The sequence below is a fragment of the Fusarium odoratissimum genome (assembly GCF_000260195.1).
Source record: "Fusarium odoratissimum NRRL 54006 unplaced genomic scaffold supercont1.1, whole genome shotgun sequence".
Taxonomy (NCBI): Eukaryota; Fungi; Ascomycota; class Sordariomycetes; order Hypocreales; family Nectriaceae; genus Fusarium; species Fusarium odoratissimum.
This window is the reverse complement of record NW_022158687.1, coordinates 2,807,672-2,830,929: the sequence shown is the minus strand read 5'-3', so window position 1 is coordinate 2,830,929 and position 23,258 is coordinate 2,807,672. Positions and strand designations below refer to the sequence as shown.

The window sequence follows — 23,258 nt, the reverse complement described above, 5'->3', positions numbered from 1 at the left end:
AATCATGGTCGGTCGATTGGCCCGTGCACTCTGCCCTGCAGCCTGGTGGAACAACGAGCGACGCGATTGAGAAAAAGGTCCCCGTTCGCGCGACTCCATCAAGCATTGAACGTTGAAGCCATCACGACAGAGAGAAAACTCCACATATCTCGACATCTTTAGTCCACATCGATAGTGCTATCATCATCGGGTAAATTTTGGCATCTGAATCACTTGTATCAGTTCCAGCATCCGGCGATAGTGAGAAGAGACTCTTCGCGTGTTGGTGAAGCTCCCTTTCCGCAGCATGAGATGACCATCGAAACCTCATAGCACACACAATGGAACGATCAAAGCCCCAGGCTTTCTTGACAAGCTACGCGCCGCGACTGCGCGCCTACAACAACTCTCTCCTCACGCCCGTTCTACCAAGCAGCGCGCCCGCCGGACCGGCTTCGAGAACCACAAAGCGAGGGACGACGATCATAAATTATGCTGAAGATGGTTATGATGACCTGGAAGATGATAGCGACGATCCTAGACGACGGCCGACAGGCTTGAGGAGCTTGCGAAAGGAGGACTCGGTCAGCAGACAAGACCTCGCCGACAAGATTGGCAAAGACACCAAAGAGCCTGTCGAGGTGCAGGGCGTCTGGCGCGATTGGATCGCCAAACACAGGCTGCTGAGGAGCGACCAGCAGAATGCCGTTCAAGCAACATTGCCTCTCACCCTGATTCCGATTCGAATCGATGTGGATGTTCCCGCATTCATCCCACCAGCTCCATATCCCATGCCGCATAATTCAAGTACAGTGGACACCTCACTTCCCCAGTATCGTCAACAGGAGGCGACAGTGCCGTATAAACTTCGGGACATCTTTTGCTGGAATCTGCATGAGACCCTTATCTCTACCGATCAGTTTGCCCAAACTCTAGTGCAGGACCTTGATCTGCCAAACCGGCAGGTAGTCATTGCTGATATCAGCAAGCAAATCCGGACGCAACTTGAAGAATACTCGGGCGTTGCCCTTCACCCACTATTTCATAGTGACCCGCAGGCCCTCTCTGTTCCACAGCCCACGACTGCTGCACTGACACCGCGGCCAAGCTTCGCGCTGAAGTCTCGGGATGACTCTCCAGTCTCCGCCATCCGAGGGGCCTCCCGGCCTGACACTCCGGCGCAGACAGGAGGCGCGGCCACTCCTTCGCGATCCCAAGTTCCCGATGTCACCGCAGAGGCGACGCCGATTCTTCCTGAGTCTGACGACTACAACCCTGACGATACCTATCGATGCATCATCAACTTGAACCTTAATCTGGCATCAATGCTCTACACTGATAAGTTTGAATGGTCTCTATTGCATCCGCCCGGAACCGCTGAAGCGTTCGCCAAGGTCACTTGTACAGATCTTGGGCTGACAGGAGAGTGGATACCGGCAATGACGCATGCCATCTACGAAGCGGTTCTGCGGCTGAAAAAGGAAGCCTGCGAGGCTGGCGGCCTCGTTGCTGGATGGGGTGGAATGCAGCAGGAATTACCAAACGATGCTGCCCACGGCTCTGAAGCTGGCTGGAGGTACGACCCGGAGCACCTTGGAGATGACTGGGAGCCGAAGGTAGAATTCCTGAGCAAGGAAGAGATTGAGAAGAGAGAAGGCGACCGAGAACGTGAGGTTCGTCGATTACGCCGTGAGACGGCACGGTTCAGCTCTACCACAGGAATGCTCGGAGGCACGCCCTTTGGTGCGCCGATGGAAGTCGAGGAGGAGAGAATGGGGCGAGGCGAACGGTCCAAAAAGAAGCGGCGTTTCCGAAGCCTGAGTCCGCTTGGCCGAGGTGGTACACCGGGAGGGCGAGGGACACCAGACGTTGGGGGATACGGAGGTGGCGGAGCTTTGACAGACCAAGAGAGATATCAATGGAGGTGCATGCACTGCAGGATATGGGGCACAAGCGTCTGGGCTGTGAGAGATGGACCAGCAGGTCCAAGAGTAAGTTCGAGGGTTGGCGGCTCCGTTTTCATTGCTAACATTACTCAGACTCTATGTGCCAACTGTGGTTATCTCTACGAGCGTGACCAGAGACTGCCCCGTCAAAGTAAAAACATCCATATATCAGATATCCGTGGATAGAAGTCCCACCAGTCCGGTTTTGACAAGGAGAAGACATCTGGCTGCACTCGGCTTCTCCTGCAAACCGCGCAAGAAAGCAGGAGAGCCGGGCAAATGTCATTCGATGCTTTAGTTCTGAATATCGAGGCAATTGAACGGCATCCACTTGTTCATGGGGAATGGCGAATAGTACTGGCAACACGTCACCCTGACAGCCGGTGATGGTGGTGTTTGTTTTTGCGAGCAAAAGCTTTTTGGAGGTGGAAATTGGAAGGGATGATTATACGGCGTCTCGGGAGGATTTAGGGTTCCTCATGTGGATGATACTTCCCCCCTATCTTTGGAACGTTGGTAATTGCGGGAAGGACATGAGATGCAGTATTACGAAGTACGCATCCTTGTAGATTATATTGATGCCCGGTGGTTTACAAGGGGTGTTTGTGATGCGTCCATTGACACTCTAGCATCTTGAATTATAGATGGGTTGAGCTTAACTCAGAATTATGTTTGTATGAAGAGCAACGCAGTGTGAGGTGGTCTACCTAAAGATGTGATTTTCACATTGTCTAGACATGTGTAGATGGTTCATAGAGAAAGGCACTGTAGCTGATATGCGGTCATCACGTGTGCCAGCTTGACCCGACCTCCATATTTCCTAAACCTGACCACAACAACCTCATTCTATCCTTAACATGGCCCCGTTAGGCAAAATACATAACTTCAACAGAGAATCATGCGTACTACCCAAATATGCAAGTCACCTCTGGACCCTTGCTATTGCATAGCATTACATTGGCTGTCGAACCACCCAGACAAAGCCGCACCACGCTTTGGGGTAATCCGGAAGAACCTCCTCCACGATCCAATCCGTCCACTCCAATGCACCACATCACAGCCTAAGGAACGATTAACTCACACCCCGCACTTCTGAAATGGGCTATTCTGTATCTTCCGAAACAGTGGATATCACGTCCCACTGGGGTACTGGACGACTTGGAGACGCCCCCAAGGCGGTTCGAGCCGAGAAGATGCTGCCGATTCATGCAGGGTTGGTGACTTTGATGCCCCTCGTTAGCCGTCTTCCGTGTCTGGAAAAGGCATTCCGTTCGAGAGCCTCGGCAGTCTGAGGAATCTGTATTGTCGTTGCGAGTGCTTCGAATATTAAAGAACAGAAGGTAACACCTCTCAGAACTGAGGCGGCGAAAAACAAATAACACTCCTGGACAGTGCTCATAAACCAAGTGCAGTCAGTCAAGGCCCGGCGGAACAATTGAATCACCGTAACATTCGTGTCGATTGTGCGCTGCACATTCACCAGCCATCACATGGGACTACCAGTCACAGACAAGACCTGGTTGCCTGCCTACTCGCCTGGCAAGGCCTTTACACATGACCGGCAGGAGAATCCTGGTCTATAGTCAACAATATGCCGGGGTTATAGCCACTATCTCGGTCATGATGTATCCGAAACTGCTGAATTTGGACGAGAAAGCTCTCCAAACCCTTACCTCCATGCGCTATGTCAGGGGTTTAACTTCTGCCACCTCCGCATTGCCCGGCAGCTGACCAACAACAGCTGTTTTCGTGATGGGCATGGGCACACAACGAACACATGAACAAACTAAATTTGACGGAAATTCTTCCACGATACCTGCAGTTGCCGTCTTGAGACTTCTTTTAAGCGGACGGATTGAATCCCGAAGTACCGCGAGATCCCCTCTACCAGGACAACTCATCTTAGGTTCTACGGCTGTAATTGTTCCACCATCAAGAGCATATGAGCTTTGAAACTTGAAGTCAAATATACATCGCCAATGTTTCGAGTTACGGTTTACAGATGGGAAAAGGAACATCAGCGCTACCAAAGACCGATCAGCTGGAAACGGATGCTCGACAGACAGTGTGATGTAAAGGTGCCCTTCACTTCCCTTAACAGATCAGTATGCATAAATTGTCTCCAAACGGAATATATAATCTTTACCGGAGCTACGGCCCATGGAGGCGATATCTACTGAGGAGCATTGTGCCCGTGGTGCAAGGCACCTGTGGATCTCGAAGACAGGCTTCTCCATATTGAATCCAGACGAAGATGTGACGGCACCGCATAATTGGTAAACGCCATGCTCGAATAGTGGCAAACGGGCCAAAACTTTGGGTCCTTGAGAGAACCAACAGGTTGTGGGGTCAGCCTCCTCACTAGAGGTACGGCTAAGTAGAATCAACCCTGGGCGGAGATCCATATGGTTAAGATCGCAGGGTGACTGAAAGGTGACCGTTCACTCATAGTTGCCTTTCCGGGACTGGTAACTAGACTACCTCACGATCATTCTATGGATTATATCACGGGTCTCATTAGTCCACGGCAAAAAGATGATGGAAGCGACGGCCCGAAAAACGAACGATGTTCCTATCCTTTAGAGGCCTGTGAGAACAGTAATTCGGAAACTTGCTCTTATTCTTACACGGCCTTGTTAGTCTAAGTTACAAGGTTCCTCCAATGAGCGAAGATCGTGAGTGCAGCCTCTTCGGAGACCAAACATTGCTCTCCTTCGGGAACTGCGGACCGGCCTACTCGTTCTCTTTGCTATTGTAGGTATTCATCGGGCACTTACCGTACGCCACCGGAGGCTATCACGGAGATCGGCTCAGGAACTGCCCCCTGCAGTCACCGTACCTCGTTGTGGCTCTACTCGACAAGTCTCCGCTCTGGAGGCATGCCATGCTTTGCCTGTTATCACCAAGCGAGACATCACTGGCTCAGCAAGGTTCTTCTTACCTTCATACTGTCTAAGGGCATGCGGCCCGCGACCCGACTCTCTCCTGAGGCTATGAAGATGGAGCCTCATCGGTATGGCGGCTTCTCTTGATGTTGATCACTCCTTTCTTTCAAATTTGGACATGGGTGAAGGGGACGATCTTCTAAGTTCCAGATCTTCTTGTTGACGAGTATATAACAAGCTCGGTTTCCCAATCCAAATCAAACTCACCACTCATCACTCATCACAACTTCTTCAGTCAACTCAGTCTCATCTATCCAACGGTCTAGCTTCACTTCACAATGTATCGCATCGTCGCAACCGCCTCGGCTCTTATTGCCGCTGCTCGGGCTCAACAGGTCTGCTCTTTGAACACCGAGACCAAGCCTGCCTTGACCTGGTCCAAGTGTACATCCAGCGGCTGCAGCGATGTCAAGGGCTCCGTTGTTATTGATGCCAACTGGCGATGGACTCACCAGACTTCTGGGTCTACCAACTGTTACACCGGAAACAAGTGGGACACCTCCATCTGCCCCGATGGCAAGACCTGCGCCGACAAGTGCTGTCTTGATGGCGCCGACTATGCTGGTACCTACGGAATCACCTCCAGCGGCAACCAGCTCAGTCTTGGATTCGTCACCAACGGTCCCTACAGCAAGAACATCGGCAGCCGAACCTACCTCATGGAGAACGAGAACACCTACCAGATGTTCCAGCTTCTGGGCAACGAGTTCACCTTTGATGTCGATGTCTCTGGTATCGGCTGCGGTCTGAACGGTGCCCTCTACTTCGTCAGCATGGACGAGGATGGTGGCAAGGCCAAGTACTCCGGAAACAAGGCCGGAGCCAAGTACGGAACTGGCTACTGTGATGCCCAGTGCCCTCGTGATGTCAAGTTCATCAACGGAGTTGTAAGTATTAACCTAGAGTACGATTGCAGGTTTGAGACAGACGCTAACCAGTATTTAAGGCCAACTCTGAAGGCTGGAAGCCCTCTGACAGTGATGTCAACGCTGGTGTTGGTAATCTGGGCACCTGCTGCCCCGAGATGGATATCTGGGAGGCCAACTCCATCTCCACCGCCTTCACTCCTCATCCTTGCACCAAGCTCACACAGCACTCTTGCACTGGCGACTCTTGTGGTGGAACCTACTCTAGTGACCGATATGGCGGTACTTGCGATGCCGACGGTTGTGATTTCAACGCCTACCGCCAGGGCAACAAGACCTTCTACGGTCCTGGATCCAACTTCAACATCGACACCACCAAGAAGATGACTGTTGTCACTCAGTTCCACAAGGGTAGCAACGGACGTCTTTCTGAGATCACCCGTCTGTACGTCCAGAACGGCAAGGTCATTGCCAACTCTGAGTCCAAGATTGCAGGCAACCCCGGTAGCTCTCTCACCTCTGACTTCTGCTCCAAGCAGAAGAGCGTCTTTGGCGATATCGATGACTTCACTAAGAAGGGTGGCTGGAACGGCATGAGCGATGCTCTCTCTGCCCCCATGGTTCTTGTTATGTCTCTCTGGCACGACGTAAGTCTAACGCAACCCCCCCCATTCATACCTGAAATAGGAATACCACATACTGACTTTTCTCTACAGCACCACTCCAACATGCTCTGGCTCGACTCTACCTACCCAACCGACTCTACCAAGGTTGGATCTCAACGAGGTTCTTGCGCTATCACCTCTGGCAAGCCCTCCGACCTTGAGCGAGATGTTCCCAACTCTAAGGTTTCCTTCTCCAACATCAAGTTCGGTCCCATCGGAAGCACCTACAAGAGCGACGGCACCACCCCCAACCCCCCTGCCAGCAGCAGCACCACTGGTTCTTCCACTCCCACCAACCCCCCTGCCGGCAGCGTCGACCAATGGGGACAGTGCGGTGGCCAGAACTACAGCGGCCCCACGACCTGCAAGTCTCCTTTCACCTGCAAGAAGATCAACGACTTCTACTCCCAGTGCCAGTAAAGGGGCTGCCGAGCTATCTAGCATGAGATTGAGAAACGATGTGATGAGTGGACGATCAAGGAGAAGTGTGTGGATGAGATGAACTTGATGTGGGAGGACAGGGGTTGGCTTTCAGTTTTCCGAGTACTCTGTGCTCTTCTTTTGCCCTTCGTTTGTCTCGCGCAATAAAAAGCGACCTTTGCCCCTATTATTATATACATCGGTAGAAAATAGTTACAACTGTCGTTATCAACCTATCTCTTAATCGACTCGCTTTGAAATTTCTGTATAAGTAGCTGTTCTACCGAATATCTCTCCAAGATAATCTATGGCTTTCTGGAACGCCCATTTGCATCCAGTTCTTGACAAGAAACGATGTGGCCAAGAAAGGCATGCCAATCCTGTCGTCAAGATGATGTGGGAACAACATAGGAGACCAAGATCTTGGAGATAATATCGGTGTTGCGAACACCGACTCTAAGGTATGGATAAGGCTGTTGAGTTAAAAGAAGCTTCGAGCCCAATGCGAGGACAAAGCTCCCCAGTGTCAACTTCATGATATGATGTCTGTCACCTAATATCCCACTACACGATCTGGATTGGACGTGCCACTTTCTGGGTACTGGACTTTTCCTGGGGATCACAATAATGTCTCCATATTTCAATGTATCCTTATATCAACACGTATGTCTAGGTAGATACACGGCTAAAACGATTACCTCCCGCATCTCGAATTCCGAGATGCAGAATTATCCTAACTCAAATCCCCCATCAATTACAGTAGATTTAAACAGACTCGCGCTTCTTCTCGCTCTGCTGAATCTCAGCCCCGTCCTTGAACTCCTGGGTCTGATGCTGAGCAGCGTCAACGCCGAGCATCTGGGCACCCTTCTCAGTGTGATCGGCACCACCGAAAACAGTATCCATGTGCTCAAGGGAGATACCCTTGGTTTCAGGGACAAAGAAAAACACGAAAACGCAGAGCAGGATATTGACGGCAAAGAAGAAGAAGAGGCACTTGAGGCCGGTCTTGGCGAGGAATGTTGGGAAGAACTGTTGGAAAATGGTGTTGGCCACATTCTGGCACTGAGAGGCCATACCGACGGCCTGGGTTCGGACGTTGGCGGAGAAGACCTCACTGGTCCACATCCAGACACCGGCACCCCATGAAGGCTTGTAGAAGAAGCTGTAGGTATATGTTAGTGTGCGTTCAAGAAAGGCGAAGAACCAAGAAAACTCACATGAAGAGGTAGAGCATGACAACAATGCCAATAGCAGTGGGCTCGGTCTTGGGGGTGGGAGTAGCGAGGCCAATGACGGGAACAATCAACATGCAGAGGGCCATACCCGCGGCACCGACCATAAAGAGCCATCGGCGACCAAAGCGATCGGCGGTCCATACAGCGTTCAAAGTGAATAGAATACCCATGGTGGCCCACAAAGCGTTGATGAGGTTGATCTTTTCAGTCGAGGTCCAGACTTGCTTGTAAATGGAAGTGGAATAGGTGTTGAGGGTACCCTGGCCGGTGAGCTGCTGGCCGACGTTGAGGACAACTGCAATACCGAAGCGCTTCCTGATAGAGGGGTCCTTGAAAAGGGCACGGTATCCAGGGCTGATGGCCTCCTTCTCGTACTCGATAGCAGCCTGGATAGCCAGGACCTCATCCTCAACCTCCTCCTCAGTGTCACGGATACTTCGAAGGGCGGACCGGGCATCGTCGATCTTGCCCTTCTTGATAAGGAAACGGGGAGACTCTGGCTGGAATGGGAGCAGGATGATGACCAAGATGGGAACGAGGACCTGGAAGATAACAACCATGCGCCAATCCCACTCGCCGAGCTTCTCTCGGTTCTTGCCACAGGCGAAGTTGATCCAGTAGGCAATAAAGGCACCGACCGAGTAGAAGAGTTGCCAGAAGGTCATAACCTGACCTCGAATCTCAGGGGGGGAGACTTCACCGATGTAAACAGGGCCAGCAGCTGAAGGAAGTCAGTGACCAGTCACAGGAGCTGGTGAAAGTATATAACTTACTGAGAGCGGTGCCCTGACCCATACCGATGAGGACACGGCCGAGAATGAAGACACCAAGCTTTCCCTTAGGGGCAAAAGCCTGGATGATAGCGGCGATGATGGTGATGAAGCAACCAATACCCATACCGGCACGTCGACCGAGCCAATCAGCCAGGGGGCCACCGATGAAGAAACCACTAACGATGGCACCGATGGTGTAGCATGTGTTGATGAGACCGACAGTGTAACTGTCATTCTTGAGATCGAGATTGAACCAGTTCAGCCAGTTCTCCGAGGCCTGGAGAGCGTTGAAAACACTGGAGTCAAAGCCGTAGAGCGTCATACAAGACGCAGCTACCATGGCAATGAACCAGTTGTAGACTCTGGTCTTGCTGGGCATGTTGGCGGTGTTTGGCCCTGAGCCTTTCTTTTTTTCGGGTGTCTTTTATCTAGAGTTGCCGATTATATGACTCAAGAATGAGAAAGGTCGATCTCAAAAAGAGGCAGAGAAGAGAATGAGGATAGTGGGACGAAGAACAGAGGAGAGAAGGAGTGAAGATGATGCTTCCCTTGCTATCTTTTTATCTTCGAGACGAGGAAGGGACCCCCAGAGGCTAGAGCCGTCTTTCTTGCCCCCAGACCCCAGACTATGTCTTTCCTAGGTTAACCCCAGACCCAACCCCAGGATGCGGTTGCGGTTTGCGTTGCGGCTACCTATGGATGGTTTACGGACGGACGCACCTTCCCCACCATCCATAAGCCTCTAATTGTGTGTTAAATCTGATGTCTCAATTTGAATGGCCTGACTTTCTTTCTGTTGTTCTTGCTGTCTCCTGAAATTTTAACTTGACTATTCAGTAGAAGAGACAGCATTTACACCCACCATTCACGCTCGTAACTCGACCCCTGGTACTTGACGATAAGGCAGTCGAGCATGTATATCGATTCCATGTATGTATCCATCCCTCTTATCGAACGTTGAGAATTCGCTTAATTATTGTTGTTTCCACTTTTCTAGCACCGAGTCGGATCCCATCATCCCATCGTTGAGCCTTCAAAGTTCAAACCCCCGCAACTATTGAACGACTTAGCTCAAGATCGGAACCCCCAAAGTTGCATCCTATTCCCCCACGATTCATTTACCATGAGTCTAAAGAATAGAATTCAGTCCAATGTATCAAAAGAAGACTCCCTTAATTAGACTTGTGATGCTACTGTGCCGTGCCGAGTTCCGTCTGCCCAGGTCGCTAACCCCTGTCATGCCCTCCACCGGCTCGGCGCCTCTGTCAGTTTTGGGTGGCATGCTTGACGCCTGTTGGAGCAATTTCTTCCTGGCTTTCTCTTAGACCTCGACTCTCTTTGGAACTGGCTTCCTTGGGGGAGTGGAGAATGGGGGAATGTCTTTTTGCGGCTGATGGTGGCCGTATCGCGTGGCCAGATGGCAGGGCATCAAAAGCTACGATTGGTGGAATATCTAAGGAAATAATTCCTCCGTCAAGATAGTCAAAATTTAACTCTGCCCGTGCTAGACCCGTTCTAAGCCAAGCTCCATGCCTCCACCTCCACGATTCACCCGTGCGGAGTAGACCGCTTCTCGTTTTCCTGGATCTCTTCCCCGCATTGGATTTACCTTGGATATGGAGAAGAATCTCGGGGAGAAAACAAACAAAGATAAGCGGCTATTGGGAAGTGATTACTCCGTGATCGTTGGTATTCTATCTATGCTGCGATATGTTGCAATTAGTAACTGAGTCTGATGGCGCCACATCATCTATATCTTTGACAGTTGAGTCTTTCTGAACAGCATAGAGAGCAAGGTAACCCCAAAACGTAAGACTCAAGGGTCCTCCAACTTGACAGCGACCTCATGGATGTAGTAGACCTGGTCAAGGCGCGGCATGACTTGATTGACTCCAAAACTGAACCACATAGCTCCAGCTCCAGCTCCAGCTCCAGCTCTTGCCAAGATATCGACCCCTTATTCAGCCCGATCTTACACCCTCTTACAAGTTGTCATATTGCATCTTGACCATACCGCTTAGACGACAACAACACACCACACCATGAATCTCAATGCCAAGTACGATTAACCCAGGGTCCCAAGCGCCACTGACAACAGACCGATGCTTCCTTTGTGTAACGACAACGTAGTATTCTACCTCGCAAGTGTTTAGCCTTTTGTAGAGTACCTAGTAGCTATTCTTCACAGTTTCCCTCTCCTTGACAGCAGCACAGTTAACGCTAACTGACTCTCTCGCGGAAGTACATTCAACATAAAACCAAATCACGCTACTCCTATGTTCGGCGGGGTCGGTCGATTGCTAACTGATAGAGATTACTATATTTCTGTCTCAACTTCATCATTCCAACTCCGAATTACAGCATTGTCACCCCCAAACTTTGCGCCTATCCCCATCATTCATACACTAAACAATGCACAATTGCTTTCGGCTAAATTCGAATCGATGCAGTGGTGTTCATCATACTTCCCTAACTTTAGCCAATAGGTTGCTTCACGGGGGTCTAGTCGAGGGTCTAGTCGATGGTCTGATTGTTAGGTCCTAGTCGTAGAGTCACAGAAGGCATTGCCTTTCTAAAATAGGTAGACCACCTATTCAATCCTGTCAATGAAACTCACATACCATGAATCATCCTGATTTGATATCATCTTCATAGCAATTGAGTCTGGATTCATGCCAGCGATAGGTTTCACCCTGTACACGGCTGCCCAACGGACACCGAGAGTATTACAAAGTCGGAACCTCCGGTCTAACCTATTGCATAGCCTTACAAAGACATAAATAAGGATTGGGATTATGTGTCACTTTGGAATTGTTTGAACCTTAATGTTCATGAGTATGCCTATACCCAACTTCCTTCTTTATAACTTCGAGTCAAGTGCTAATGCGGTTTGGTCAACCTACATCAGTGAAATTGCAGACTCCAGCTCCTCATTTACACATTGAACCAGATATAATACACTGCATCTCGGAGCACCAGTAAGTTAGGCTTTAACTCTACCCTAAACCTAACCTAAGAGCCTTGGCCCTAGAGCGTGCTTGGAGTTAAGCATGACGAATGTTTCTTCCATCATCTTCCAAAGCCCGATTCTGGGATATATTATCAGGAGTTGCCACCGTGGAACATTTGTGTAATATCAACTCCTCCCCATGGCATCTCCTTGAATTGCTGTGAGCTTTGTATTTAAAAACCAGCCTGAGTTTGGGGTGGTATACCTCTGCCCTGATACTGTAATTGATATTGTTCTCTAGCAGTATCACGTATTTGCTTTCGCCTCGAAAGTCGGTCCACCATTTCCTGGGATATCATACTAAAACTTTCTCTCCAGGTCGAGGCATCTGCCCAACGGTCTCCGTAGGTATCTAATGTCTGTGAGACCTTATCGAGACACCTCAAGCTGCGATCAAGGTTATCCTCTCCATTCATTCCTTGGGGTTGCAATCGTCTTGGGAGAGGAGGGGCAGGTGCAGCACCCGGGCGAGAAATTGGAATCGGAACCGGCATTCCCGAAAGAAGCATATCTTCCGCATCCCTTAGAACCGCGAGGAACTGATTCGCCATAAAATAGACCCTCAACACATCATGGTATGTATAGAATCCGGAATTTTGTGCACCATGTGCTATCTCATGGACAGTGTCAAGATAGGCCATCGAGTGCTCAAAAATCAGAATACGGTTATAGTCGGTGATGCTGGGTGCCCTGGCCGAGGGCGCAATACAGTAGACGTAGCTATACCTCAGCTCCTGGTCGAACAATTGTCGGATTTCAGGGGCCAGATTTGTCGGCAGAGTGTCTTGCCATTCGCGCATATCAAGACACATTTTCCAAATATAGGAGATTGGATCCTGCAGAGGGACCGAACCTGATTGATACAACTCCTGATACCAATGGGATTGCGCTCGCCGGAGTTGAAAGAGCAGCAGAGCAGGGTCTGCGGGTTGGGGACCGGTGATGGGACCTGACACAGAACTCTTTCTCCCGTTATTAGACGCCTGAGGAAAGGCGACATTAACAGTATCATCAGTAAACGAAAATGTTCGCGCATGGACCATACTGATGGCACTAAAGTGTAGGTTAGCAGGTGCGGGCTTGTTCACAAAGAAAGGGTTATAGAGACTTGCCGATCAAGAGCATAGACGCAGTAAAAGATTTTGCGTCGCATGTCCAGAGAAGCTTTGTCAGGGACAGAAGACAAAGGAGGGTCTTGGTGAAAACCTAGGTCAACTATCGCACGAGCTGTGAAACCTATCAAATGCCAGCTATCGAAGTGGGCAGGGTCCAACATGGCATATTGCGTCAAAAGAAGAAGCGACTGGATTTGTGTTACGTATCCAGGAGTGAGAGCACCATCAGCATGATTCATAGCTCTTGACGCATACTCGAGGCCAGTAAGATAGTGTGTATCTTGGCTACGTTTGCTTTGGACTGTAGAGCCAATGGCAAGGACCATGTACACCATCCAATAGTCCGAGTCTTTGATAGTCCGGGTATCTTCTTGATATATGTCGTCAAGAGCGGTTAAAAGTGAGGTTTCCGAAAAGCAGGGGAACAACGAATAGACGTTGTCCATGTAATGCTGGACCAGCACATGGGCAGTTTGTCTCGGAGGTAAGCGGGCTTGGTCAGACTCTGGAAGGGCATCGTTCGTTGTTGCCGCCAAGACTAGTCTAGCAAACGTCATGTTTGTTGATATAGGTTCAAAGTCTCGCGTTGTTGCATTGACAGAACTATCGAGGCATATTAGCACCAAAATCAAGGACTTAACTTGCTGTTGAGTACTTACAGAAAGCCAAAGTCGGATACAAGAGAGTTGACATCAGAAGTCTCCCGCTTTTGCGCCGCTTTGCGATGTATAGCGGCGCGGATGAGCGCAAGAGAGTCTCTACGGTCCATCTGTTGCACATTAAAGGCCGATGCATCCGTATCATGGAGCGCAACGGATGCCTTGCGTGATTTTGCAAACTGAAGCCGTTTTTCAAGCTTTTCTATGCGTAATTCCAAAGCCGCCACGTAACTGAGCACAAGAATTAGATCGGCTCGCACTCTCAACGACCAAGTTATCGACCAACCTTCTCTCCTTGCCTCGAGCGAACTGGTCGTTTGCCGCAGAACACTCATTTGAACGACCAGCCTTTTCGCAGGCTGTACAAGCTGGCAGTTTGCCATCACACTATATGATATCAGCCTCTGTCCGCAACATATGAGCGGCAAGCTAGTTGTTTTTACCTTGACCTTGGCAGCGCGGCCTTATACATGAAGTCAGTCAGCAAACATGGCCCCTCGAATATAGTCTCACTACTTACACCGAGAGCAAGCGGACACTGGCCTTGACACCCTCAAAAGCGGGTTGTGAGAGAAACTCGGACGTGGCATTTTGTTAAGCCTGTAGATGCCGACCTAGCACAAGGTATCGACGAGAAAAGTCCTGAAGGACTGATATTGCGGAGTGTCCGTGCAACCAACTACAATAAGCGTAACGAATAGAGCTTGACTGGAGATAGTAGTTGAGGGGTGAGGTCTGGGGTAACAGTTCGTTCGAGTGTCGTCAAATTTCTCCACTCGGAAGCGGGACAATTAAGACCACGAGGACCAGGTTGGTTCCAGAAGTCAGTGGACAAGAGCCAGTGGATTGACCTGTGATCTAAGCCGTTGACTCCGGTAATACGAAGGGATTGTAGTTGACCTTGGAGAATCTCAAGGAGCCTGACCACAACGTGAAGCGCAATCAGAAAGGGGCGTGGGAAATGGGCGCGGTCTTGTGCAGGCAGTCAATCCACTGTTCCGTGGCGTCGTTGGCTAGTTCTTCTGAGTGGACGGTTGCGGGACAATCATCCAGGAATGGACTTAAAGAATTCGATGCGTCGATAACGCGTTGTATTGGGGTTTCAGACCTCTCTCTAAGTTTCTGAAAAGGACAGGCTGAGATGATGACGGGAGGGAAGTGGCATCTCAACCGCAAAACATGGCAATGTAGTTTTGGCGACAATAAAGATAATAAAGTGCTGTTGTCTCATCAAGTCGACTCGTGTCCCTCGAGTTGTCGAGCGGGGCGGGGCAACAAATGTGGGTGGATAGATGGCGTAGTGCGGTTATACAGCGGCACAAATGACGATTAGCAAGAGGTACAGGTACTATTATATGGTCTGTGATGGGCAGTTTTAGTATTGAAGAGCGTTGCTATTTCTGACGGTGATAATGGTTGTTGTCATTGTGTATCAAGAATGTCAGCGACATGAGTGTAAGGAAGAAAAAAGATCAGGCGAGCCTCCATGACAGTACGGACAGTTCAGTTGTTATTGGCAGGTGAGCTCATCCCAGGCGGGCGTCAGTAGAACAACCACCTCGGTTCATGATTGTAAACTCTATTCATCAACCTCAGAACAAAATTGAGGGTCGGTGATCAATGACTCCCCGAAGCTTCAATATCTAATATGCCAATTCCCGCTAACAAACTTCCCTGTGTACAAAAGTTCCGAACTCTATCATATGCTGTCTTATGCCGTGTTGAGCCACCGAAATGCAGAGTTATAGAACCAGGGCGAATTTAGGATACGACGAATCTCAGACGGACTGACCAGATTCATTTCCCCGATGCACGTCAGTTCAATGCTATACTTTAAATACCTGCCGAATATTCAATATGTCTGTGTACGTACTTGACCTGCAGAATACTGTGCAATCGTAGCTCCCTTCGACCTCACCATGACATGCCAACGTCTGTTGTTTTTAGAGCTATAAGTTTCTCTACTTCGATTGAAACTCTCATGCTTGGACTGGCGACAAGTAAATACTATAACATTGACGACTGAGTTACAGTCTGTAAACGCGACTGAGTAGCGGGTAAGGTTGAGTTTTATATCGACACAAAACAGAGTATCAGATATTGAACGTGGGATGGCAGGATGGCAAGGTTTTGTAGCTTATTTATCAACCGATAGAGGCGCGAACAGACTTCGAGGCTAAGTAAGATACCTGTAGTAGCGGGTCTCGTGAGCAAGACGTCCATGGCAGATGAAAACAGAAGAAACCATGCATGCATAACTATTCGCCCGGTTGCACGTCCGGCTGGAGAAGAATCAATTCCGCACGGTACTTGGGTATCGAGCTCAAGTTCCGCGACCCATAAAATAACACGATGTAGCACGATGGTTGGACAAAGCTGGAGTGGGCTCTATCAAATTACGGCAGATGCCTGAATCTATAACAGGGAATCGTATATGGGTCCTTTACGTGCTGTGTTGTGAGGGACTTCCTGAACATATTTGCGCGACATGTCATTGCTGACACGCGCGCCATCGAATGTCGTATATGGCGTCTCGGCCACATGATCCACGCGAAATGCATGTCCTGGAATCAACGTTGAAGGACCCAGAGCGGGCTGACCGAACAATAAAATTCATCACAGTTCAGCACCTGTCATTCAAGGATCTGCACTAATAGAAGCTAAGACTAGTCCTGTCGAGGTAAAGTCAATTTTCGTCCACCTTATCTGGGGCAGGTTTCCTGAATGCTGAAACATTCATCACTCAGCCAATATGTTGCGCCAGCTGTCAAACAGCTCGTGACTTCTGGTACTCATCAAGAAACCTGCAAACCTTATCCTTCTAGCGGATCCAAGCAAATAAACTATGGTCCTACGGTCTAGACCAGCAAAAGATTGGTGTTGATGTCTATTCTAGCTAGCTATTATCTCTTAATTTTCACCAAAGGCCCTAATTTTCTAGGTCAACTTACTAAGGCATTGGTGATGCGTTGACATACCTGACCCGCCCAGCCTTCTGTGCCACTTTCAACTCCCAGTGGAGGCTTCAAATTTCTCAGGGTCTTGTTAGCGAGCATCGACCTCGAACAGTTTCCCCGCTATTGCAACCTCGTTTGCCCTGGATGCTTGGGCGTCGCGAGCGTCAAGCAGCCAATCAACAACAACTAACTTGCCCATCGACCTGTTGCCTTGCCCCTCGTTTCTGCGTCGTCCAAGAACTGACCTGCTTTGGCGTACATCCATACCTAGGTACACAATCACTTTGCCTGTGTCCTCTACCAAACACTCCCACAACACAATCGTCTGACCAATATTATCCAGTCAACCAGCGGTGATGTTGCCATCAGCGTATACATCCCTTACCATCACGGATTATCCATAAACGCCTGCTCTGACCCTGGAGCTAGAATTTATCGTCATCGTTTTGGTTCAAGGCCCCGGCCCGTCCCTGCGCCCTGTTTGCTTTGTTTCTTTTCCCCGTGTGCGTGCGTAACCGTGCCTCTCAGCGCATCGGCCTCTCGATATCGATAATCTCGGCATCGGATGCCTGCGCGCGACCAAGTTCAACCTACCTCATAGGTAATTGCGCCGATACATCCAATGGACCCGGCAGACATCTTCCGGCAAGGCTTCGGCCAAGTTGCTCCCCGCCAGAATCCCGTCTTCATGGGTCACCCTCAACACCACATGGTCCAGTTCCAGCAGCAGCCGCCACCTCCGCCGGCTTTCAGGAAACCTGTACAGCAGACTGACGAAACTTCGGATGGCGACGGCTCGAGTCACCGCATTGCCCACACTCTGACAGCTTGCTGCCGTTGCCGACAGGTACTTATCCTCTTGGTGCAACTCGATAATCTGAGCTACATGCTAATGTATTCTATGTAGAGGAAAACTCGATGCGATCCAACTTTGCCCCGCTGTTTGCCATGTGAAAGATCCGGATCGACTTGCGAATACCTTGATGCAGCCAAAGGTCGCAAGATCAACAGGCATTATGTTATTAGGCTACAGGACAAAGTCAGGCAACTCGAGGCGGAGCTTAGCCAATATACCGACGACGAAAATGAGTACCCTACAAGTAATGAAGATATGGTACGGCCCGGCGGAATGGTTCGGCTGAATGGTGGCGATGAGACCCCTCGATACCTAGGACCCAGTAGCGGTATCGCAATGACACGTCTTCTTATGGAGCAAGCGAAAAGATACACTGATTCCAAACGCATCTCCGATCTCATCCCCAGTGTCCGCGCCAGACAAGCTCGTATGCAGTCTATACAAATGACGGGGCCTTCGGCAAGGAGAAAGAGTTACCCCATGATTAGCCAGCATCCAGCCGAAAGTTTGCCCACAAGAGCTGTTGCAGATAAGTTACTGGAGATCTTTAACCAGAAAGGTAAATCTCAATCCTATTTTGGACTACTCCATTGGGAATGCTAACTTATAAAAGCTCAACTCTTCTGGCCTGTTCTGCACGAAAAAGATCTTCTACAGGATCTAGATGCGGTCTACAATGGCGACACTGATCCCTATCGGCTTTTTATTGTCAGAATGCTTGTAGCCATCAGCTTACAAAAGCTTGACACGCAATATGCTGGTTTGGCAGACAGCTACTACTTGGCAGCAATGCAATTATTCGAAGACGTCGTCCGCCCCAAGGATCTCAAGACATTGCAATGCCTTGTGCTTCTCGGAGAATATTCGCTTCTCACCCCTACAAGGACGCCGATCTACTATGTGATCGGCCTGGCCGCTAGAATATGCCAGCAAGAAGGACTAGCCAGCGAAAAGACTATTTCTACAGGGTACAACTTGGATGCCAAAACAATCGATATGAGGAGGCGGATTATCTGGACTGTGGCCGCGATGGAATATGGCTTGGCGCACAGTATGGGTAGGCCCAACAGTTTTGCGACAGGCGACGACCGACTAGACGTCGAATTCTTCGCAGCAGTCGACGACGACAATATCACTGACCAGGGCATCCAGCCTGGCCCTCCCAGTGAGCGTAAACTTGTTGCTATTCATTTCTACAGAATGAGAATGTGCCAGGCCGAGATCCGAAGGGCTTTGTATGAGAAGAAGAAGGAAGAACCAAAGAACGACTCGCACCCTTGGTTTGCAAGAATTGAGAAGATGAACAAAGAATGGCTAGATGCATCGCCTACAAGCCCCGATTGGTGCAAGCCTTGGTATGTCCCCCTCCATGCTATTGCTCTCATGTCTAATGCGATTCGATAGGTTCACCGGCAGGTATCATCAGATGAGGATATTCATGTATAGACCTTCTCCGCAGATTCCAAAGCCATCACCTCGCGCCGCTGCGATTTGTTATGAGAGCGCAGCGTATATCATCCAGCTCAATGCTAAGCAGATGGGAAGTGGCGCAGATCTCACATGGGTTTTCCTTCTGACCGTGAACATGTCCCTCAACACACTCTTATGGACTGTTTCGTATCCAGAGGTGCGCCGAGCGCATCCCCGTCATGAGGTTGAAACCCTCGTTCAGACTTCTATGGAGGTTTTGGATCGTTGTACGGAAAGATGGCCGGGGACTGCATCCGCCTCACAACTTTACTCCATCTTCTCGAAAGCTTGTTTACAAGGCTATGATGAACGCCCAATGACGGGACAGGCAGCCGGCTTCTTCACCACGCCCCCTTCCTTCGCGGACCCTAACTCGCCCGAAGCCTTCCAGAACCTTCAACAAGTCCAAGCCCCTTATCAGAACCCACCTCAGTTCAATCATGTATTCAACTCACCACCAGAGGCCATGAATGCTTACGCCTTCGATCCCAACTTTCCTCCACCTCAGCCGAGCTTCAGGTCTAACTCCATCTTCTTCAACCCTGCGAGCAATGAACCTACGGGGCGAAGATTCTCATACTTCCCACCCGACTTTATGCAGCCCGGCGAGAACATGATGGATGACCCAACACCGCCAGCCACCACAACCCCTGAGCAACATATAACATCGCCTCCGGATCACATGTCAGAGCAATTGCCAACTCCTCCTGATAGCATCCCGACCGGCAATATGGCAACACCAACCCCTAGTAATACTTTATCGCCCTCAAACACCCTGACAGCCCATCCTACACCTATTATGCAGCATGCCTCGCCAGCCGGGGTTCCCCTGGTGCCCGTGCAGACAAACATGTCCCCTCCTATCAAGATTGAACAATCTCAACGTGGGCCCACGTTTGTTGTACCCCAAAACCCACAGGCTGCACCTACCCAAAGGCCTCTACCAACCCCAAGCGGTATTGGCGATTGGTTTTCGCCTCCTGCACCATTTATTTCCCCGTACGCTTTTAACAACATGAGCAACAGTTTTTTCAACGATTCCATGGCGAATCCTGGAAACTATGGCGATATGTCAGTCTCTGGTCTTGGGTTGCAGAACATTCAAGGCGGGAATGCCCCTCCTCCTCAGTTTGACTATGGTTTTGCTCGGCAAGGTAGCCTTACACAGTCACAGCAGCTTGAGTTGATGAATGTGCTTGAAACCGAGGGTATGGGAGACATTGATGCGTTCCTCAACGGGGGAAACATATCTAACAACAGGTGGTATTAAGATTATTGCTAAATATGAGATAGGATAGAATGAATTGAGGTAATGGATTGGTTTCACAGGATATGTAAGCATGGACGGCGTTTCTTGGTTATAAAGCATTAGACATTGTCTGCGGAAGGACGCTTGAATGATAGACCTGCACTTGTTTCAAGTCTTGATTTATACTGTATGAAACGCATTTGTCATGAAAAGTCCCGTCCCGAGACCACTTAGTGAAGTCCACGAAATATTATCTTTCGGATATCAAGCTTACTCTTCATCATATAAGGTTCCCGCAAATGGGGGCAGGCGACACACCAACTGAGTGGCCAAAAATGGCAACCAAGAAATACGGGGTTAGCAAATGGTCGTTATGGCGGCATAGTTTATTTTCCATCTTCAAGGTTCCTCTTCTCTGGAAGGCCAGCCAGTGATGCTGCCCTGCTGACAGTCTTCTTGGTACGCTTCTTGCGTCGCGTGGTACCTGTGACGATGGGTGCTTTCTGCACCCACTGTGCGATAAGGCTAGCCCTCACACTGCAAAGGGGGTAGTCCTTGCTATCGTCGTCAGACCATCCCTTGAGACCTGAATTGTTAGTAGATGTGGCATTGGATGAAGAGCCGTTGGCAGCAGCGGCAGTTGCAGCACGTTCTTTCTCATCGCGCTTCTCTCTAGCCTCAATGGATGCACGGAAGGTGGCATCATCACAGACTCGTTCATCATTAAGGGCTTCGTAGACTCGCTGGTCGTGTTCCCGCTTGCGCTGTCGACGCTTGTCTGCCGGACTCAGTACGGCTGGTCTAGCGTTGTCGGATCCACCATTGATTAGAGATGCGGCGGCGGCGGCAGCTTCCTTACGAGAAGCACCGATGTGCATCTTTGAGACATCCTGGGGGAGGGTATCGTATAAGAACGGGAGGGGCGCAGGTATGCATAAGGTCTCCCAAGAGGCGCTGAGCTGTAGCCAGTTATCGTCGGCGCGGCGGAGAATTTCAACCCAGTCAGACCGAGCAGCAGAGCGACTAGGTTGGAAGACCGGATAGCCATCGGCGAGACGGATCAGTCTTGCCGCCATGTAGGTGTGGCGTTGAAGCTCCTTGGCCGAAGTTTGGGTGAGGCAGTGACAAAGGAGGAGGGAGTGAAGGGCGTCGGCCATAAGGGGGTGGTACGTCGACCATTCGCATGTCTGGGGCATATCGGATGGCTGTGTTTTCCCATTGGAGTTTTTCACCTCCTGGTTAGGATATGGAGGGAGGTCTGAAGGGGGGACGGCGGCGAAGAGTTCCGAAATGGCGTAAGTGGTATGTGGCTCGAGAGAGTATGTGGCCTCAGAAGGGCGAGGATGGCGGGTGCCTTTTGCGGAGGAATTAACTCGATCATTAAAGTCCTTTGCGATGGAGGATGGTAAATTGGGCGCGTACTCGAAATGTGACATAAAGGTGAGGAGGTCTCGAAGCGCCCACTTTGCGTACTTCTTGACAAGCTTCCGCGCTTCGGTCTGTTCACGGAGAGACTTTTCTTCAATCTCTGGCGACTTGCGGCCACTGACTTCTGGATTAAAGGCCTCGTCTGGGTTGTGCGAATCGGCATGCCCACTCTGGCTCTGACTTGTTGGGATGCCATCTTCGACATACTGACATGCCAGTGATAGATACGCCGCGCCACGAAGGAATAACAGCTGAGATTCTAAACTACTCGGTTGATCTTTCTCAGATGGGGTGATGTCCTGACGCCATCGTCTGCCTCGATGTGAATACTGGGACTCGAGTTCGTTGCCACTGAGTCGATGGGGTTGCTGATGTATTCGACACACTGTGAGAGCGACCGTCAAGTCATGAGCCGCACCTTCGAAATCCTCCTTGAAAGTTTTGACGATTGCACGCGTTCGGAGAGCTTCACCCTCGCTGGGCCTCTCGGATATGATGTCTGTCAAGGGCTGAAGACTAGTAGACTCTGCCAACTGGCGGGAGGGTATTTTCTCATGGAAGAAATGTACATATTTGGCATCTTGATCCTGTGGGTTACGCAACAGCACCAGCGCCCCAATCTCATCAATCGGTGAAGCACCCTGCATTGTTGCAACGCTGCAAGCAATTTCATCTAGATGGTATGCACGGCTAAGCTTCTGGCTTGCCTGCTCCCTCATCCGAAACTTGCGCTCGCGGCTCAATCTTGTCCCATGTCCTGGCCCTGTCATTCCCAACACAGACATAGAAGATGCGCCGGGTAGTCCACCGTGCACGTTAGTCAACACGGGTGAGGCAATGTCACTAGCAGCTCTCACGGCGAGATTGGTGGCTTCGTCGACGAGACGGCGAATCTTCAGTAGGTCATAGAGGACGGCAGGGTCAATAGGACACGGCCGGGGGGTATTGTAGTTGATGTTGGCAATTGTTTCGAGGATTTCGATAGGCATTTGGAGCCAAGGACCGTGGAAAGAGGATATGTATCGCCAATGCCTAAGGTAGAGCGTCAACGCCGTAATCGAATGGATCGCAAATGGCCACTTTGCAAGAAAATCAGCGGCGCATAACCAAACCTACTTGTTCCGGCAAATGTTAAGTGTCTGGAAAGACGAAGACGAGGAAGAAGAACCTTCTTTCGACGTCTTTGGTTTCTTCTTTTGACTCCCTCCGTTTGTATCCATAGTATTTGAGGTTTGTGGATGCGTTTGCGAAGCGTTGTCCAGGGTCGCATTCTGCCCCTCACCACCAGGAGTCTGGTTGCCTTTTTTCTTTGCCATTTTTTGTACTGAAATAGCGGCGTAGGCGAAAAGTGCGAGCAGATGCCTTGTGCGCTGGTATAAAATCTGGAGACCCCCGAACCGGCTTGATCGCAGACCGCAATGCGTAGATCGATAAAGGGTGTATTCTGGTATCGAAGACGTGGGGTAAGTGTAAAGAATCTAGTTGTGACGATTGCATGAGGGACGAGATGAAAAAGCTAAGAAATTTCGACTATATTGATGCTGGCTGGGAGAGAGAGAGAGCTCCTAAGAATTTTGTGGTCCAAAAACAATAAAATCGTCGGACTGCTATTGTGCTCGAACGCAGGCAATCGTCGTCTTTTTCTGTAGTAAAGTAAGGTGGTTTGGATATGATGCAAATCA

At 50.0% G+C, this 23,258-nt stretch overlaps 7 protein-coding genes across 15 annotated transcripts; 3 read left to right on the top strand and 4 right to left on the bottom strand.

Annotated features, from left to right (window-relative positions):
* The first annotated feature begins 54 nt into the window (after nt 1-54).
* Nucleotides 55-2,663, top strand: FOIG_00989 (uncharacterized protein). Its single transcript, XM_031197521.1, has 2 exons — nt 55-1,970; nt 2,019-2,663. The coding sequence occupies exons 1-2, from the start codon at nt 321-323 to the stop codon at nt 2,109-2,111; spliced, it is 1,743 nt and encodes a 580-aa protein (XP_031073288.1). The 5' UTR covers nt 55-320; the 3' UTR covers nt 2,112-2,663.
* Nucleotides 2,664-2,761: 98 nt separating this feature from the next.
* FOIG_00987 (exoglucanase type C) lies at nt 2,762-7,143 on the top strand. Of its 4 annotated transcripts, none has more exons than XM_031197517.1 (4): nt 2,762-3,265; nt 3,318-5,757; nt 5,817-6,383; nt 6,453-7,143. In XM_031197517.1, exons 2-4 carry the CDS (start codon nt 5,149-5,151, stop codon nt 6,819-6,821), a joined length of 1,545 nt encoding a protein of 514 aa, XP_031073284.1. In that variant the 5' UTR covers nt 2,762-3,265; nt 3,318-5,148; the 3' UTR covers nt 6,822-7,143. The 4 variants fall into 4 exon arrangements, with proteins under 4 accessions (XP_031073284.1, XP_031073286.1, XP_031073285.1 ...); XM_031197519.1 differs by having other exon boundaries at nt 2,779-3,265; nt 3,338-5,757; XM_031197518.1 differs by having other exon boundaries at nt 2,779-4,292; nt 4,347-5,757.
* Nucleotides 4,028-4,330, bottom strand: FOIG_00988 (uncharacterized protein; the record flags this gene model as incomplete). The annotated part of the gene is made up of 1 exon (XM_031197520.1): nt 4,028-4,330. The coding sequence occupies one exon, from the start codon at nt 4,328-4,330 to the stop codon at nt 4,028-4,030; it is 303 nt and encodes a 100-aa protein (XP_031073287.1).
* Nucleotides 7,125-9,720, bottom strand: FOIG_00986 (uncharacterized protein). Its single transcript, XM_031197515.1, has 3 exons — nt 8,833-9,720; nt 8,042-8,780; nt 7,125-7,986 (listed from the first exon to the last, which is right to left on the bottom strand). The coding sequence occupies exons 1-3, from the start codon at nt 9,209-9,211 to the stop codon at nt 7,587-7,589; spliced, it is 1,518 nt and encodes a 505-aa protein (XP_031073282.1). The 5' UTR covers nt 9,212-9,720; the 3' UTR covers nt 7,125-7,586.
* A 1,854-nt stretch (nt 9,721-11,574) lies between these two features.
* On the bottom strand, nt 11,575-15,823 carry FOIG_00985 (uncharacterized protein). Of its 5 annotated transcripts, XM_031197512.1 has the most exons (8): nt 15,490-15,823; nt 14,137-15,403; nt 14,060-14,079; nt 13,903-14,003; nt 13,617-13,847; nt 12,955-13,560; nt 12,048-12,895; nt 11,575-11,991 (listed from the first exon to the last, which is right to left on the bottom strand). In XM_031197512.1, exons 2-8 carry the CDS (start codon nt 14,204-14,206, stop codon nt 11,969-11,971), a joined length of 1,899 nt encoding a protein of 632 aa, XP_031073279.1. In that variant the 5' UTR covers nt 14,207-15,403; nt 15,490-15,823; the 3' UTR covers nt 11,575-11,968. The 5 variants fall into 5 exon arrangements, with proteins under 5 accessions (XP_031073279.1, XP_031073278.1, XP_031073277.1 ...); XM_031197511.1 differs by having other exon boundaries at nt 14,137-15,823; XM_031197510.1 differs by having other exon boundaries at nt 11,575-12,895; nt 14,137-15,823.
* A 934-nt stretch (nt 15,824-16,757) lies between these two features.
* FOIG_00984 (uncharacterized protein) lies at nt 16,758-23,252 on the top strand. Of its 2 annotated transcripts, XM_031197509.1 has the most exons (5): nt 16,758-16,844; nt 16,917-17,420; nt 17,481-17,988; nt 18,043-18,784; nt 18,834-20,371. In XM_031197509.1, the coding sequence occupies exons 2-5, from the start codon at nt 17,196-17,198 to the stop codon at nt 20,167-20,169; spliced, it is 2,811 nt and encodes a 936-aa protein (XP_031073276.1). In that variant the 5' UTR covers nt 16,758-16,844; nt 16,917-17,195; the 3' UTR covers nt 20,170-20,371. The 2 variants fall into 2 exon arrangements, with proteins under 2 accessions (XP_031073276.1, XP_031073275.1); XM_031197508.1 differs by having other exon boundaries at nt 16,758-17,420; nt 18,834-23,252.
* On the bottom strand, nt 19,017-23,252 carry FOIG_00983 (uncharacterized protein). Its single transcript, XM_031197507.1, has 2 exons — nt 22,693-23,252; nt 19,017-22,608 (listed from the first exon to the last, which is right to left on the bottom strand). The coding sequence occupies exons 1-2, from the start codon at nt 22,890-22,892 to the stop codon at nt 20,535-20,537; spliced, it is 2,274 nt and encodes a 757-aa protein (XP_031073274.1). The 5' UTR covers nt 22,893-23,252; the 3' UTR covers nt 19,017-20,534.
* Nucleotides 23,253-23,258: the final 6 nt, after the last annotated feature.

What these genes read in the sequence shown, in the direction of transcription:
- FOIG_00989 (XM_031197521.1), top strand. Translation starts at nt 321, where the DNA reads ATGGAACGATCAAAGCCCCAGGCTTTCTTGACAAGCTACGCGCCGCGA. An exon ending in ATGGACCAGCAGGTCCAAGA is followed by an intron (nt 1,971 to 2,018) that starts GTAAGTTCGAGG and finishes AACATTACTCAG; the next exon opens with ACTCTATGTGCCAACTGTGG.
- FOIG_00987 (XM_031197517.1), top strand. Translation starts at nt 5,149, where the DNA reads ATGTATCGCATCGTCGCAACCGCCTCGGCTCTTATTGCCGCTGCTCGG. An exon ending in TCAAGTTCATCAACGGAGTT is followed by an intron (nt 5,758 to 5,816) that starts GTAAGTATTAAC and finishes CCAGTATTTAAG; the next exon opens with GCCAACTCTGAAGGCTGGAA. An exon ending in TTATGTCTCTCTGGCACGAC is followed by an intron (nt 6,384 to 6,452) that starts GTAAGTCTAACG and finishes TTTTCTCTACAG; the next exon opens with CACCACTCCAACATGCTCTG.
- FOIG_00986 (XM_031197515.1), bottom strand. Translation starts at nt 9,211, where the DNA reads ATGCCCAGCAAGACCAGAGTCTACAACTGGTTCATTGCCATGGTAGCT. An exon ending in GGGTCAGGGCACCGCTCTCA is followed by an intron (nt 8,781 to 8,832) that starts GTAAGTTATATA and finishes GACTTCCTTCAG; the next exon opens with CTGCTGGCCCTGTTTACATC. An exon ending in GTCATGCTCTACCTCTTCAT is followed by an intron (nt 7,987 to 8,041) that starts GTGAGTTTTCTT and finishes ATATACCTACAG; the next exon opens with CTTCTTCTACAAGCCTTCAT.
- FOIG_00985 (XM_031197510.1), bottom strand. Translation starts at nt 14,206, where the DNA reads ATGCCACGTCCGAGTTTCTCTCACAACCCGCTTTTGAGGGTGTCAAGG. An exon ending in GCTCGAGGCAAGGAGAGAAG is followed by an intron (nt 13,848 to 13,902) that starts GTTGGTCGATAA and finishes TCTTGTGCTCAG; the next exon opens with TTACGTGGCGGCTTTGGAAT. An exon ending in TGCGTCTATGCTCTTGATCG is followed by an intron (nt 12,896 to 12,954) that starts GCAAGTCTCTAT and finishes CCTACACTTTAG; the next exon opens with TGCCATCAGTATGGTCCATG.
- FOIG_00984 (XM_031197508.1), top strand. Translation starts at nt 17,196, where the DNA reads ATGGACCCGGCAGACATCTTCCGGCAAGGCTTCGGCCAAGTTGCTCCC. An exon ending in CTTGCTGCCGTTGCCGACAG is followed by an intron (nt 17,421 to 17,480) that starts GTACTTATCCTC and finishes TATTCTATGTAG; the next exon opens with AGGAAAACTCGATGCGATCC. An exon ending in GGAGATCTTTAACCAGAAAG is followed by an intron (nt 17,989 to 18,042) that starts GTAAATCTCAAT and finishes AACTTATAAAAG; the next exon opens with CTCAACTCTTCTGGCCTGTT.
- FOIG_00983 (XM_031197507.1), bottom strand. Translation starts at nt 22,892, where the DNA reads ATGGCAAAGAAAAAAGGCAACCAGACTCCTGGTGGTGAGGGGCAGAAT. An exon ending in CTTAACATTTGCCGGAACAA is followed by an intron (nt 22,609 to 22,692) that starts GTAGGTTTGGTT and finishes GCTCTACCTTAG; the next exon opens with GCATTGGCGATACATATCCT.